At 52.3% G+C, this 16,575-nt stretch overlaps 1 protein-coding gene and 1 long non-coding RNA gene across 6 annotated transcripts in view; one reads left to right on the forward strand and one right to left on the reverse strand.

Moving 5' to 3' along the window:
* KIF26A (kinesin family member 26A) overlaps positions 1-2,531 on the reverse strand; it is a 42,788-nt gene extending 40,257 nt beyond the window's left edge. For 2 of the 5 annotated variants that reach the window (XM_033191107.1, XM_033191102.1), the window contains exon 1: positions 2,354-2,530. In XM_033191107.1, coding sequence (XP_033046998.1) covers positions 2,354-2,491 — 138 coding nt within the window. In that variant the 5' untranslated portion in view covers positions 2,492-2,530. Of the gene's footprint in view, positions 1-190; positions 349-2,353 lie in introns of those variants that run through there. The other 3 variants (XM_033191106.1, XM_033191104.1, XM_033191103.1) reach the window with 2 other exon arrangements.
* Positions 326-4,249, forward strand: LOC117071301. The gene is made up of 3 exons (XR_004432234.1): positions 326-1,424; positions 1,711-2,091; positions 3,789-4,249. It is a non-coding gene; the product is annotated as an uncharacterized LOC117071301 (long non-coding RNA).
* The last annotated feature ends 12,326 nt before the right edge of the window (positions 4,250-16,575 follow it).

Here is a 16,575-nt window from a genome sequence, read left to right on the forward strand (position 1 = left end):
CTCGCCAAAGTTAGAAGCCCTGGGCACGACCCTGGCGCTCACCCACTCCCTCCATCCCCGGAGATCCCGCCTGCGGGTCCGCTACCCTCAGCAGGAGGCCCCGCCCCCAGGGACGCGGCGCACCCCGCGAGTATCTTCGCCATCCCGGCCCCCGCCACCCGCCTCCCTCTCCAGGCCCGGCCGCGCGTACCGCGGGCTGCGCCGCGCACAGAGGGACGCCCCGGCCGACCATGGCCGGGGCGCGGGAAGAGCCCGGCGGGCGCTCCAGGCCGCGCTGGCTCTCCGATGGCGCCGCGGCTACGTGATCCGGCCCCGAGGCGCCCCCATGGCCCGACCCAGACGCTAGGAAGTTCGCAGAGCCTGCGAGTGTCGCGCGGCGCGCGGTAGCTTCGGTGGGCGCGCTCGGGAGGCGAGGGCGGGGCCGGGGCGGGGCGGGGCTCGGGCTCCCGGGGCTGGCGGCAGGGGGCGGGACCCCAGAGAGTGCCCCGCCCCTGCCCAGTGCTGGGCGGCGCGTCGGGGTTAGGGTCCCCGCTTCCCTGCGCGGCCCCGCGTACTCCAAGGACCCCAACCTGTTAGGTGAGTCCCTCCCTTGGGGAGGGGCGATGAGGACCGCGCGAGGCGCTAGTTGCGCGCGCGCATGCGCCTCCCGCCCCTCTCCCGGGACACCAGCGCTGCGCGTCTCCCAGGAGGCACAGACGCCCCTCCCTCTACAGGCGGGAAAACTGAGGCTGTGGAGGGGACGCTCTTGACCAAGTCCCACGGTGAGGTGGGCCGAGGAAGGGGTGGGACCCCGGCCCCCAGACTCCCAGGCACCTTTCCAGCAAGCCCAGCGTACTCTGCGTGTCGCGGGCCACTTTTGGTCTAACTGTCGCGCGTGGGTCAGTGTCGCGGCGGTGTGCGCCTCGGGCCGGGAAGCGCCCGCGCCGGCGTATCTGTGCCTCGGCGCGTCTACGAACGGCACGTGTCTTTACAGCCGCGCGTGTGCCCGCAAGTGGGTGTGCGCGCCGTGCCGCCCGGGAAGCGGGAGGTCCCGCGGGCGTGCGCCGGACCTGTTGTCAGCAGGCCTGGCAGATGGGAACTCAGCTCCGGAATTAATTGCCTGTTTGTCTCCGGCTGGGAGGCCGCCCCCCGACTTCCCCGGCGACCAGTTGCTCTGTGCCGAGCCGGGCCCCAAATGTCGCCGGCATCCGCGGCCGCAGGCAGCTCCGGGGCCAGGCTCCGGGTCAGCCCCAAAGCCGGGGTCAAGCCAGGCGGGCGCGGCGGGAGGGCTCCCCGTGACGCGAGCGCCCCCTGCCGGCCGCTGCGCACACGGCTCCGAGACTGGGGCAACCCAGCGCCGAGCGTCCCAGACCTGAGGCGCACGCGGAAACTCCGAAGGTCGTGATCCCGGCGGAGACCGGGACACGCGACTGCCGGCGCATACAGTGAGGCCTTCGCAGAGACTCAGTACGTCAAAGTGGCCCTTTCCGTTTTGCCCACCCCCTTTTACTTGGATAAGCCTCCCCGCCCACGCACGCACTCCCTAGAAAGTGGGGTGGGTGATCCCCCTCCCGGCTTTCCGGGTCGTTGTTGACCTTTGGGGTTCGAAAACGCAAGGGGGTATGGAATAAAGTGGCAGGGACTCTCCACTCTCTGAGATCCATAAGCCTGCAGCCCCTTTCCACCCAGCCTAGGGGTCCGGAAGCCCTTCCCCTACCCATCTCATCGCAGCCTGGAGAAAGAAAACGGGCGTCAGCCCACATCCGGATCTGGGTACCCAGGACAACACCCAAACCCCACCCCGCACTGCCGGCTGACAGCACCGCCTCCCGCCGCTCCACTGCTCCTGGACACACACACTCTATATCCCGGGCCCCCCACCCACACACGCAACCCAGAAGCACGCAGCGGTCGGGAGCCCCGGTCCTGTGCCCCGGGCCAGCCACACCCGCAACTTCAGCGCTTCTACCGCCGTGGCGCTTCGGGAAGCACAAGCTCACATCCCATATCCGCAGAACATGGGGTGCACGAGGGGGCTGAAGTCACCTCGGGGGCTCACAATCAGTCAGGGGCCGCTGACCGCCTACTTCGCCCATCCTAGCAAGGCGCAAGGTGAGCCCGAGAGTCCCTGCGCTGCGCTCTCCGCCCTAGCCACAGCCACCGGGTGGGTCCGGTTGGGACACAGCCTTGAAGGAAGAGGGAGACGCGGACAACGCTAATGGGGGAAAGTGTGGCAGCGAGTCCCAGCCCGGACTGCGGGACGCCCCTCCGGACCCGCTGGCTCCTTCCCGGGGCCGCACCCCCGGCCGCGCGAGCCGCACGGCAAAGTCGTGGGACGGCGCCTACGCCGCCCGCCCCTCCCGCCAGCCCTCACCTTGCCTCGTCGCCGCAGGAGGTGGCTGGTGAAGCCCAGGATGATCTCCGAGTCCAGGCAGAGCGCTCCCATCTCCAGCAGGCTGGGAGCCTTGCGGGGCGCGCCGCGGGGCGGCTCGGGCGGCCCGGGCAGCGCCATGGAGGAGCGAAGCGCGGGGAGCGGCCCCGAGCGCCTCCCGCCACCGCTGCCCCGCCCGCGCGCTCACTGGCCGCGCGCCCGCCGCCGCCGCCGCGCCCCGCACCGCGCAGGGCCGCCCGCCAAGCCCTGGTCCTCCGCGGCCCGCGCCCCCGAGCCCTACGCTCGCTCCGCGCCGCGCGCCCCCGCGCTCCGGCCCCGCCCGCCCGCGCCGACAGCGCCCCCTCCGCCCGGGCGGCGAGCCAGACACCAGCCACGCGGACTGGAGGTGGGGGGCAACGGCCCCGCCCGCCACGGGGCGGAGGATGAAGGCCAGAATCGGGTCGCGGTCTGCACCCACCTGCCTCGCGCGCCCCCGGACGTCGGCGCCTACTGCCGGGTATCCGGCAGGGAGAGGGCAGCGCGGCTGCTGTAAAACCCTTCCGACTGGGGCATAGTCGCAGCCCCTTCCCCCTCCAATCTGTCCTGAGGACACCGGGCGTTGGGGCCCTGGCCCATGGAAACGCTCAGAGCCTAGTGACCTGTGCACTCCACTCCGCCCACGCTGCGGAGCCCCCATTCAACCTTGGCCTATGGACCTCAAAGGCCCACCCCAACTGGACCACGGAGCGTGCGCAGCGGGACCCGCAATCTGCGCCTCCACTCCAGGATCCCGATTCTGCCGCCACCCGTGGCCTTCCCTGCCCGACCCCGATTCCCTGAGGGCTGGAAGATTTGGGCTGGCCGCCGGGCACGACGACTTTACTTTCAGGGTCGGGAGCTAGGGGAGGGGGTGGGCGCTCTGCCTGGGTGCAAGCTCAAGCCCGGGTCCCGCTCTCCTCCTGTGGGCTGCCCCAGCCTCGAGCGCAAGTGGGTGGGATGCCTGGCTTGAGACAGTAAGGGGGGAGGAGGATCAAACAGGCAGAGAGGTTCGCCTCAATGCGCTAGGCCCACGCGGAAGGTCAAGGACCTTCCCAGGAAGTGGGAAGTGTCAGGGACCCTGCCCAGGGGACATTATGCGCCTTGAGCAGGACCTGGAAGGTGAGCAGGCGAGGGAAGGAGAACGTTTTCAGCGGCGCCAGCACGCACCTATGGCCTGGCTGGGCTGCTAAGGCTGGGCTAGACTTTCTGTGCTCTCTGCCTCCTGCACTCCCCTACTCTCCCTTGGGAAGGACCATGGCCAGGCCCCACAACCGCACTGCCCCAGCGCCTGAAGACCGTCCTGCTCCCCCTTCCCCTGACTCCCCCCAGTGGAGGCTGGAGGACATTGTCTCAACCTGACTCTAACCCAGAGCCCAGCGCTTCCATTTGTCTCCAGCAGAATCACCATAAACGCTGGATTTGCTGACCACATGGCTGATCGTGACCACCTGCTCTGTATCCACCCAGGCTTCAGGTCAGGAGAGAGGCGGGGAAGAGCTGCCCCCTCTCTGCGTCCACTATCACTCCTGGCCTGGGATCAGGGCAAGTTATAAAGGGGGCCAGAGTCCCCCCTTTCTCCCTGTCCCTGTCCAGGAGGACACTCGGGGGACTATCCACCCTCCCTCCCCCACAGGAAGGGGACTGGGGAGGACTGTCCTCTTCCCCACCCTGTCTCATCCAAGACCCTGAGCCTGGGGCGGGGGTGGGGGGGGCTCCCTTCAGCGGACCAAGGGCTTCTGGGAGGCCACCCGCCATGTCAGTGGATTGATTAAAGTCATTGTGGGGTTTTTTTTTTAACATTTAATTTACCAGGCAGGCGGCGGCTGGTCAGAGCTGTCCCCAGGGAAATCTAGACCAAGGGAGCAAAACAGAAAAACCCTCCTACCATTCAGCAGGCCCCTCTGACGGGATTAATTGCCGGAACTCAGCTTCCAATCAGACCACACGCAGAACTGTTTCAGGGAGGGAGGAGGACATGGGGCTTGAGTGCTTAGATTCCTTCCCTGGGTGCTTGGAGCCCAGGGCCCTCCAACCTGCCATCTCTCCCCAACCTGCTGATGCCGGCCAAGAGCCCCACACCGCCCCCGTCCCCCACCTCTCCGCGCCTTCCTGTCTCCATGTGTGATGAGGTGGACGGGACCTGGAGACAGACCAGTCCCTCCAGAGCCCACCCCACCCCCATTCACGTCCCTTCAGCCTGCAGGGTGGGAGCTGGGAGGCACCCTAGACACACTCCCACGGAAACTGAACACCTGCCAGAGGTGCCTGTAGTAATGGAAACCAGCCGGGTAGGAATGGCCCATCCTCACTTCATCCTTGGTGACACTGGATGGACGGCGGGTGGCCCCGGGACAGGGACAGGCATGCAGTGTGCGGCACAGCCCCGTTCGCGTTTGCAGAGCAGGTTTATGCTTGTGAAGGTGGGGACCTCTCCTGGGACAAACACAAGTAACAGGTAATGACTGTTGCCTCTGGAGAGAGTAGGGGTGGGGTTCAGGAGAAGTGTAACTTCCATTGTACACTACTTGCATAGTTTTGACTTTTGTGGGATTTTTAACCATCCTGCTTATTTAATAAAGAGATAAGGAAAAGTTATAGGGCCTAAACTGTCCACAATAAAATGCTCCAAGGCCCTTGGCCCTAGGATCACACCTGGCATCAGAGAGACCCTCATCCTCACCAAGAGTTGAGGGGGATGGAAAAAACCCTTCTCCTCAAGGAGGCCTCGGGACACTCCCCACACTTTCCCAAGCTTAACCAGCTCCCTGGGCTCCCCACTCACCTATCCCTCCTGGAGGCCAGTACCATGTCTGGGGTGCAGGAGAGAGGGTGCCTCAGAAAGGCAGCCACAAGGAAGGCTGACCCCAGCTCAGGGCAGGGCCCCCTAGTTAAGCGAGGTCCCCCTCCTCCTCAGCACCAAGGGCAGGCTTCAGGCGGTCACTGCACCAGTTCTTCAGAGAGTGTCTGAGTGCTTAGGGGAGGGTGGTTGGCCGTGGGGTTTAGCCCACAACCGCCTGTTCTCTGGACCAGGCTCTGTCTTACGCACTTGGTGGCATCCACTCATTTAGTCTGCCCAACAGTGCCAGGCGACGGTATTGTATGATTGCTGTTTTACAGACAAGGAAATGAGGCCCAGAGTGGGGAAGTCAGTCTCCAGGTTTCATCTCAGGAGTCTGTGCTCCTAAGCCCTGTGTTTACAGCCTCCTTCTGCCTTCCCCCAGGGCCCAGCCTCAGGAGTGCGGCTGCAGAGCAAGGGACCCCAGCCCTGGCCTCGGAGCCAGGACAGAGCAGGAGCGAGGGTGGTCAGCTCTGAACTGAGCTGTGGGAGCCCAGCCAGTATCCCACAGAGGACCCTGTGCTAGGGGTTTGCTGAGTAGGGAGAGACTGGGGATGCTCGCTGGTCACCAGCTGACACAGACCTCCACAGAGCTCACCCTGCGCCAGAGGAGCCCCAGGTCCAGCACAGAGGGACAGCCCAGGATGCGTGGCTTCAGCACCTTGGCCAGCGCCAGGAGGGGGCTTCTAAGGGGAGGGGGATGGGGGAGTGTCCATCACTCGTTTGCTCATTCACTCTTTCAATTCAGTCATCCTGGAGTCGTCCTTGACTCCTGCTTGCTCACCGCCCCCACAGCCCATCCATCAGGATCTTCCATCCCAATGGAATGTCAGCCCCTGGAGGGGGTTCTGCAATGCCATGCCCGCTTCAGCACAGCCGCCAGGTGAACCTTTAAGAAGGCAGTGGGCTCCCTTCACTTCTCGGCCCTAGCTGACCCCTCTCCTCCTGCTCTGCACCTCCTCCGCATTCTGCTCCAGCCCCAAGGGCCTCCTCACTGTTCCCAAACGTGCAGTCACCCCCATTTGAGCGTTTGCTCCACCGTTCCCACTGCCGGGGGCGCTCTTCCCCCAGACATCCACATGCCTGCCTTTCTCCAGGATCTTTTCTTTTTTGAAATAGGGTCTTGCTCTTTCGCCCAGGACAATCACAGCTCACTGCAGCCTCGGCCTCCCAGGCTCAACCGATCCTCCCACCTCAGCCTCCTGAGTAGCTGGGACCACAGGCATACACCACTACACTGAGATAACTTTTTGATTTTTTTTTTGTAGAGACCAGGTTTCACTATGTTGCCCAGGCTGGTCTCGAACTCCTGGGCTTAAGCAATCCTCCTGCCTCAGCCTCCCAAAGTGCTGGGGTTATAGGCGTGAGCCACCAGACCTTTTCTAAGCAAAGCATTCCCTGCCCACCTTACCGAAAACATCAGGCCCGTCCTGCATCCTGCAGCCTCGCCCATGTTTCCTCTCCCTCCTTAGCACTTAACAGGAGCTTAGATGTTTCTTTCTTGTCTAGTTTATTGTCCTTCATCCCCTTTAGAATATCAGCTCCATGAGGACAGGAAATGTTTGGTTGAGCACCTGGCACAGCATTGAAGCTCATTCACATTTGTTGAAGAAATAAAGGAATGCATGAACCCCAGGCTTGTTCTCTGTGCTGCCAGGTCCTGCCGCATTCCCCCTGCAGAGGGGCTCCTGTCCTTCCTATCCCAGCCTTGTCCCAGCCCTGCCATGCCCCCACCCTATATTCTGTTGTGACCACCTCACTGGCCCCACCCTGGCTCCTCCCACCCCCCACCACACTGCACCTCGAGGCTGCAGTGCCAGACCCCACCCTCAGTATGCCTTGCCCAGGCTCCCACAGCCCAGCCCTAAGCCAGGTTGACCTCATGGGACCTGCAAGCCAGTGTGTGGCTCCCAGCTGCCCCAGCCTGAGGACTCTTCCTGGGCCCAGGTGGAAGTATTCCTGATCTACCTGCACCTTCTCTATTCCCTGGGAGGAAATGTGTGTAGCACCAAGTGGCCTCCAAACCTTCCAGCCAGTGCCCTCAACACCAGGGTGGAGAGCCCTGGCCCCCAGCCCAGCCTGCAAGGTCCGCAGCCTGGATCTCTTCCCGCCGTGCTTGGCTCCCCTCTCGCCTCCTACACAGGATCTGGCTGCCTGAACCTCCCTCCCTGCCCACAATACCCAAGCCCTGGCAGGACTCCGGAGTCTCTACCTTCCTCAGCCACATCTGTAATGGGGACACTGCCACTTGTGGCCAGCAGATGGCACACTTTGGCCACAGTCTGTGGCCAGAGGAAGATTAAAGCATTCTCTTGGTCCATTTCCCCTTCTACGCAGATAGGAAAACTGAGGCCCTGAGACAGTGAAGGGTGCACCAGGGCATGGAGCCTAGGGCTCACCTTCAAGGCCCATGAGGCCAGCCCTGTGGCCTCACCAGTACCCCCACTCCACCTAACAGGCCTTGACTCATCTAACCCCATATCCCTGACTTCCTTCTCCCCTCCTGTTCCTGCCTCTTCTCCCTCTACTCCTTGTAGGCTGGGCTCAGCCTCCAGCTTGAGGACAGGCAGTGACCGGGGAAGAAGGACACCTGGATCAGGAGTCTTATCGAGTCCCCAGGCACTTTGGCTGAAGGTGCAATCTGCAAAACTTTGGGAAATCTCTTAGCACAGGTGCATTGCCTGGACGGCCCCACCAACATGCCAGAAGTGGCCCCACTGCTTCCTGAAAAGCCTGGGGGTGAATCTCATAAAAAACTCCCAGCCTCCCTCAGCTCTGGATCCCCAGGGACCGGGGCTGGGCATGAAGGTAGCCTCATGAGTAGAGGCTGTGTGGGGGGGTGTATGTGTGTGTGTGAATATGGCTTACACAAGAGTGTAGAGTATTGATGCACCACACAGAGAGTGAGGTGGTGCTGAATCAGTGAAGATGGAAATGCTGAGGGTGCCACTCCCTCAGACCCTGGGGTCCAGGCAACAAAGACACCACACCCTTCAGGGGCTGCCACCCAGGGCCAAACAGGATACGGCATCTCCACAACTAGTCCTGAGCATGGCCGTGAAATTTCCTCAGAGAAAGAAAATATTGACTTCCATAAACTTGAGTGCAGATGCAATTCAGAGGACAATTTAAAAAGCACTTGGGAAATAAAAATATAATAACAGAAATAAAATTCAAGAAAGAGGGTGAAAGACAAAATTAAGGAAACCTCCCAGAAAGTAAAGAAAAAAGAGTTAGAAAATAAGATGGGAGCATTTTTTGAATTACAGAATTAGAGTAGGAAATTCAGTGTCTGAATCACAGGCATTCCTGAAAAGGACAAAAAATAAAAGTGAAGTAATAATACAAAAATATTTTCCCAGAACTAAGAGCTAGAAATCTTCAATGCCCAGCACAAGAAAGGGGGGAAGAAAAGGCCAATATCTTGAAATTTCAAAATAACACCAGGAAAAAACAAAAGATACTAAAAACTTCTGGGGGTGAGGAGGAGGATGGATCAGGAAGCCAATTGACATCTGACTTCTCAACAGAAACAATGAAAACTAGAAGACAATGGATTTCAGTGTCCAAAACTGAGGGAAAATGATTCCCTGTCTAGAATTCTATACCCAGCTAGACTATTAATATCAACTTAACATAAAAGTAAAGACAAAAAGTTTTGCCTTTGATTTTTCTCTTTCTTTAAATTCTTGGATAATGGGCTCCCCCACAGCAAGGAACTAAGCCAACGAAAAAGAGGACCTGGAATCAAGGAGATGGGAGCTAACCCAAGAAAGTGTTAAATGGAGATGAAGGATGTCCACTGAACCACAGTCCCAACAGGTCCATATCAGAGCAAGCATTAAGCACTCCCTACAGGTAGGGAGAAGGAAAAGAAGGAAGGAATTAGATTACTTCATGTATTTTAACACATTTAGAAGAAATTTAAACTTCTATCAAAGAGCATGGGGCTGGACATAGTGGCTTATGCCTGTAATCTCAGTACTTTGGGAGATCCAGGCAGGAGGATCAGTTGTGACCAGGAGTTCAAGATGAGCCTGGGCAACTTAGTAACACCCTGACTCTACAAAAAAAAAAAAAACTAAAATTAGTCAGTCATGGTGGTGTGTGCCTCTAGTCTCAGCTACTCAGGAGGCTGAGGCCAGAGGATTGCTTGAACCCAGGAGTTTGAGCTTGCAGTGAGCTAAAAATCACACCACTATACTCTAGCCTGGGTGACAGAGCAAGACCCCATCTCAAAAAAAAAAAAAAAAAAAAAAAGAACATGGGAATTCTTAATAATACAAAATATAATTATACCAATTTTAAAATAAAACAAATTTTAAGTTTAAAGCTATATCAGAAAAGAACTGTGATCATAGTATGCTAAAAGGCTCAGTTGTGAATCATCTTTACATAGCTCACAATCCTAATGTAAACTCTGAATGCTGATTTAATCAAAAATTGTGACCAAGCTATAAGAAGGATAGGAGTAGGGTGGACAGAGAAAATGATCAGAGTGATATAAAATCCTCAGCTTCCATAGTAGATCCCTAGAAAGGACATAAAACTGAAAAGTAAAAATTTCAGGAAAAGTGGGTTATTTGGAATACAGAAGTAAATAGGAGAAGCAGCTAAAAGAAGTCACTGCCGAGAAGTGGGACTTGGGGTAGGAATAGGTGGGGCAGGAGGCTTCTGTTTTTCTTCCAACACTTAATGATCATTTGACTTATTAAATTATATACTGTTTAAATTTCATTTTAAAGTAATTATTTGTTTAATTTAAATATGTAGGTATATACTTCTGAGTAACTTCCAGAAGAAATCCCAATGGAAATTATAAAGAAAGCCAGTGAATGAAGACTATCACCATATGTGGTCTGAGACCAAAGTAATTCTCAAAGGAAAATTAAATCCTTACATATGTCTATTATGAGACAAGAAGGAGTATTAATAAAGGCTAAATGACACTTTGGGAGGCAGAGGCGGGTGGATCACCTGAGGTCAGGAGTTCCAGACCAACCTGACCAACATAGTGAAACCCTGTCTCTACTAAAAATATAAAAATTAGCTGGGCATGGTGGCACCCACCTGTACTCCCAGCTACTCGAGAGGCTGAGGCAGGAGAATCGCTTGAACCTGGGAGGTAGAGGTTGCAGTGAGCTGAGATCGTGCCACTGCACTCCAGCCTGGGTGACAGAGCGAGAGACTCTGTCTCAAAACAATGAATAAATAAATAAAAAGACTAAATAAGCCAGACTTTGCAAAATGTGCTACCAAGTGCTGCCTTAGCCATGGAGTGTTGCTTAGCCTGTGTGTTGGCGTATCTTTCCAATAAACTATTCAGTCAGGAGGATGATTTGGGCAAAAATTTTTTTTTTTCTTTTGAGACGGAGTCTCGCTCTGTCGCCCAGGCTGGAGTGCAGTGGCCGGATCTCAGCTCACTGCAAGCTCCGCCTCCCGGGTTCGTGCCATTCTCCTGCCTCAGCCTCCTGAGTAGCTGGGACTACAGGTGCCCGCCACCACGCCTGGCTAATTTTTTTTTTGTATTTTAGTAGAGACAGGGTTTCACCATGTTAGCCAGGATGGTCTCGATCTCCTGACCTCGTGATCCGCCCATCTCAGCCTCCCAAAGTGCTGGGATTACAGGCGTGAGCCACCGCGCCTGGCCAGGGCAAAATTTTAACAGGAACTAAAGGAAGGCTGGCAGGGAGTGAGGTGGGGGAGGGGAATACCTGGAGAGTCCCCTCAGAAGGGACTGAGTTGGGCCGGGCGCAGTGGCTCATGCCTGTAATCCCAGCACTTTGGGAGGCTGAGGCAGGTGGATCACAAGGTCAGGAGATCGAGACCATCCTGGCTAACACGGTGGAACCCCATCTCTACTAAAAATACAAAAAATTAGCCAGGCATGGTGGTGGGCGCCTGTAATCCCAGCTACTTGGGAGGCTGAGGCAGGAGAATGGCGTGAACCCAGGAGGCAGAGCTTGCAGTGAGCCAAGATTGTGCCACTGCCCTCCAATCTGGGCAACAGAGCAAGACTCTGTCTCAAAAAAAAAAAAGGAGGGGGGTACTGAATTGGCTGTATTACTTAGACATCATCAAGTGGCCACTTCTAAAGGTAGCCTCTCCTGCATGGTACTTCTGCTGACCCCAAGCCTTCAGTGAAGTTGTATGAGTATGTGAAATGGTACATATGCATACAACTTGCTTATGATGGATGAGCACACATCCCATCCCTGAGCCACTAGGAGAATGCAGCAGGTGGTGTGAGAAGTCTGGCAGAGCTCTGGCTCCAAATGAAGGCATAACAGAGGGCATGGCAGAGGCCACCAGGGCGTACCTGCAACAACACTGGCAGGCCCTGGAGACAGCCACAAATGTCTCAGGAAAAGGAATGTGGTTTTAAAAAAATGTCAACAGTCCACAGGTAGGAGTATGAGCCAGTGTTCTTGGTGTAATAAGAAGATGGATTAGGACTTTCACTCTGGGCCAAGATAAAGTAACAGAGACCAGATTTATACTCCCACCAGAAATAACTTAAACATTGGACAAAGTATATGAAACACCAGTTTACAGACATTGTCTATCAGGCAGGACAGGAGAGTGATCCCTGAGAGCAGGAAAACAAAGGTGAGCCCTGACCGCCCCAGCCCACTGCCTGGAGAGAAGACAGGCCTCAGCATGAAAAGGGAGGACCCAGAAGGGGCTCACAGGTACCCCTAAACAGAGGAGACAGAGTTGAGAGTCTGGAGAGACCAAAGTGGCTAGAGAATGCAGAATAGAGTATGCACAAAAACTTAATTCTGGAGATCTGCAGACAGTGCCCCTTAAATCTTCAGCTGAGTATGGATCAACCCATGAGGGTCCATAAATTACCCATGGCTTTGGATAAAACCACCTAAAAGGAGTTGAGGGAAAGCTGCCCACATTCCAAATCATGCTGGGAGCTAAAGCCGATGTTTGTGTACCTATGTTCGTTGCAGCATTACTCACAGCAGCCAACAGATGGAAGCAACCCAAGTGTCTGCCAGTAGATGAATGGATAAACAAAATGTAGTATATCCATACAATGGAATATTACTCAGCCTTAAAAAAGGAAGAAAATTCTGACACATAGTACAACACGGATGAACCTTGAAGTTGCTATGCTAAGTGAAATAAGCCAGTCACAAAAGGACACATACCACAGGATTCCACTTAGATGAGGTCCCTAAAGTCATCAAATTCACAGAGACAGAAAGGAGAATGACAGTTGCCAGGGACTGGGGAAGGGGAAATGAGGAGTTATTGTTTGCAAGGTAGAGAGTTTCAGTTTGGGAAGATGAGAAGTTACAGAGCTAGCTGGTAGCAGGTGGTTGCACAACCATGTGAGTATACTTAATGCCATGAACTGTACACTTAAAAATGGATAAAATGGTAAATTTTACATTATGTATTTCCTCAAATTTTTTTAAATTAAAAAAAAAAAAGTTAAACCCATGGTGGGAATAGTTTCTGTTCCCACTAACCAGAAGGAAAAAGTCTTTTTTTTTTTTTTTTTTTTTTTTTTGAGACGGAGTCTCACTCTGTCCACCAGGCTGGAGTGCAGTGGTGCGATCTGGGCTCACTGCAAGCTCCGCCTCCTGGGTTCATGCCATTCTCCTGCCTCAGCCTCCCTAGTAGCTGGGACTACAGGCGCCCGCCACCGCGCCCGGCTAATTTTTTGTATTTTTAATAGAGACGGGGTTTCACCGTGGTCTCGATCTCCTGACCTTGTGATCCGCCCGCCTCGGCCTCCCAAAGTGCTGGGATTACAGGCGTGAGCCACCGCGCCCGGCCGAAAAAGTCTTATCATTTAGAAGACATGGGGTAGACTACTCAGAAAAGTTGCCTCACTGTTGGGGAAAAATTAGTCCCATAATAAAGGATGAACTGGTCCCACTTACCAGAGCTAAAAGCAAGCCTCAAAAGGATCAAGCAATTTAACAAGTATTTACAAGTAATTTAACCATGTCCCCGAAAAAAGCTCACCAATATTTATAGGAAATGAAATTATCCAGCACCCAATAATGTAAAATTCACAATGTTTAGCAACCAACAAAAATAACCAGGCATGCAAAGAAACAGAAAAATACATGATGAGAAGAAAAAAACCTATCTGTAGAACCCCAAAATGAAGCAGATGATGTAATTCATAGACAAGAACATTAAATGTTTTTATAAGTATATTTTAATATGTTCAAGAAGATATAGAAACATTGAGAAGATATAAAACAGACCTAATTAAACTTAAGAAGTAGTTATTTGGATAGCAATAGGAACTATTCAGAATGAAACAAGAAAACCCAAAAGACTATTTTAAAAAATGAACAGAGCTACAGTGATCTTTGGGACAACTTTAAGTGGCCTGATAGGTATGTAATGAAAATGCCAGAAAAGGGGTAGGAGTTTGTAAACAATATTTAAAGAAATAATGGCTGAAAACTTTCAGAATTTGGTGAAAAACATAAACTCACACATCCAAGAATCTCAATGAACCTCAAGCACAAGAAACATGAAGAAAACATCAAGGCACATAATCAGATCTCTGAAAACAAGTGAAAAAGGGAAAATCTTAACTACATGGTAGAGGGGAGGAATATTAAATGCAAATGAACAAAGATAAGAATGACAGCATTGTTCTCATCAGAAGTAATGCAAGCCAGAAGACACTGGAACAACTTTAATGTAGTGAAAGAAAAAAACACTTTCAATCTAGAATTCCATAGCCAATGAAAATACGTTTCAAAACCACATGCAAAATAAAGATGTTTCAGACATTGAAAAGGTGAATAATTTATCAACGGCAGACCTGCACTACCAGAAATGTTAAAGAAGTCTTCCAGGCATAAAGCAAAGTATACCAAATGGAAATCTGGATCAACACAAAGGAGCACCAGAAATGGTACATATGCTGGCAAAAAATAAAATATTTTGGCCAGGCATGGTGGCTCACACCTGTAATCCCAGCACTTTGGGAGGCCAAGGCGGGTGGATCACCTGAGGTCAGGAGTTCAAGACTAGCCTGGGCAACACAGCAAAACCCCGTCACTACTAAAACTCCAAGAATTAGCTGGGCATGGTGGTGCATGCCTGTAGTATCAGCTACTTAGGAATCTGAGGCAGGAGAATCGCTTGAACTTGGGAGGTGGGGGTTTCAGTGAGCCAAGATCACCCCACTGTACTCCAGCCTGGGTGAAAGTGTGAGACTTCGTCTCAAAAAATAAATAAATAAAATAAAATAAAATCTTTTTCCTCTCATTTTTACATATCTTTAAGAGATAACTGACTAAAGAAAAAACTCACTATATTGTAGGGCTTAGAACATATATAGAAATAAATTGAAGAGTAACAATAGCGGCTGGGCGCGGTGGCTCAAGCCTGTAATCCCAGCACTTTGGGAGGCCAAGACGGGCGGATCATGAGGTCAGGAGATCAAGACCATCCTGGCTAATACGGTGAAACCCCATCTCTACTAAAAAATACAAAAAACTAGCCAAGCGAGGTGGCGGGCGCCTGTAGTCCCAGCTACTCGGGAGGCTGAGGCAGGAGAATGGCGTAAACCCGGGAGGCAGAGCTTGCAGTGAGCTGAGATCCAGCCACTGCACTCCAGCCTGGGGCACAGAGCAAGACTCCGTCTCCAAAAAAAAAAAAAAAAAAAGGAAAGAATAACAATAGCACAAGGCCTGGGAGGGAGATATGGAAGTGTTCCATTATGTATCTATAAGGCTGCAAGATTCTAATACTATACATAATTTTTTACACTGTACATAAATTGGTATAATATTATTTTAAAATGGAATGTGATAAGTTAAAGATGTATATGTGAGTCCTAAAACAAACAATGAAAAAACATATCAAAGAGTTGTAGCTAATATGACAACAAAGGTTATAAATTTGAATCATAAAATAGTCCATCAATCCAAAAGAAGGCAAAAAAAAAATAAGTAGAGAACAAAAAAATGAATAGGACAGAAAGAAAACAAAGAGCAAGATGATAGATCAAAACTCAAATGTGTCAGTAATCACAGTAAATGTAAATGGTCTAAATATCTCAATTAAAAGGCAGAGATTGTCTGACCAAATAAAAAAATAAGATCCAACTACGTGCTACCTACAAAAAAAAAAGCTTAAATGTAAAAAGAGAAACAGGTTAAATGTAAAAGGATAAGGCCAGGCGCGGTAGCTCACGCCTGTAATCCCAGCACTTTGGGAGGCCGAGGCGGGTGGATCTCAAGGTCAGGAGATTGAGACCATCCTGGCTAACATGGTGAAACCCCATCTCTACTACAAATACAAAAAAATTAGCCGGCATGGTGGTGGGCACCTGTAGTCCCAGCTACTCAGGAGGCTGAGGCAGAAGAATGGCATGAACCTAGGAGGCGGAGCTTGCAGTGAGCCAAGATCACACCACTGCACTTCAGCCTGGGCGACAGAGCGAGACTCTGTCTCAAAAAAGAAAAAAAAAAGTAACAGGATACAAAAAGAAACACATTAACACTAATCGAAGGAAAGTTGGAATGCCTGTATTAATAACAAAAAGGTAAATTTCAGAGCAAAGAATATAATCAAGGATAAAGAAAGCAATTTCATAATGGTAAAAGGCTTATTTCAAGAAGAGGACAAAGGAATTATAAATGTTTATTCACAATGTGACAGAGGTCCAGATATACATGAAGCAAAAATGAATAGAACTGAAAGGAGAAATGGGCCAATCCACAGTTTTAGTTGGAGACTTCAACACTCCTCTCTCAGTAACTGATAAAACAGCTAGACAGAAAATCTTAAGGATACAGTTGGCTCGAACAACACTATCAACTAACTTAACCTAGTTGATATTTATAGAACAGTACCCCCAATGACAGAAAAATACACATTATTTTTCAGTACACACAGAACATTTACCAAAATAAAACACATTATGGGCCATAAAACAAGTCCAATAAACTTAATAGGAATCAAGTAATACAGAGTATGGTTTCTGACTATGATGGAATTAAATTAGAAATCAATATCAGAAAGAGACTGAAAATTCCCAAATATTTTGAAACTAAATTATACACTCCCAGGCTGGGTGTGGTGGCTCATGCCTATAATCCCAGCTCTTTGGGAGGCCAAGGCTGGTGTATCACCTGAGCCCAGGAGTTTGAGAGCAGCCTGGGCAACATGACAAAATCCCATGTCTACAAAAAATACAAAAATTAGCCAGGCATGGTGGTGCACACCTGTAGTCCCAGCTACTCCAGGGGCTGAGGTGGAAGGATTGCTTGAGCCTGGCAGGTAGAAGTTGTGGTAAGTGGAGATCACGCCACTGCACTCCAACCTGGGAAACAGACTCGGACTCATCAAAAAA

Source organism: Trachypithecus francoisi, unplaced genomic scaffold (genome assembly GCF_009764315.1).
Source record: "Trachypithecus francoisi isolate TF-2019V2 unplaced genomic scaffold, Tfra_2.0 Lachesis_group3, whole genome shotgun sequence".
In the NCBI taxonomy this organism is placed as follows: domain Eukaryota; kingdom Metazoa; phylum Chordata; class Mammalia; order Primates; family Cercopithecidae; genus Trachypithecus; species Trachypithecus francoisi.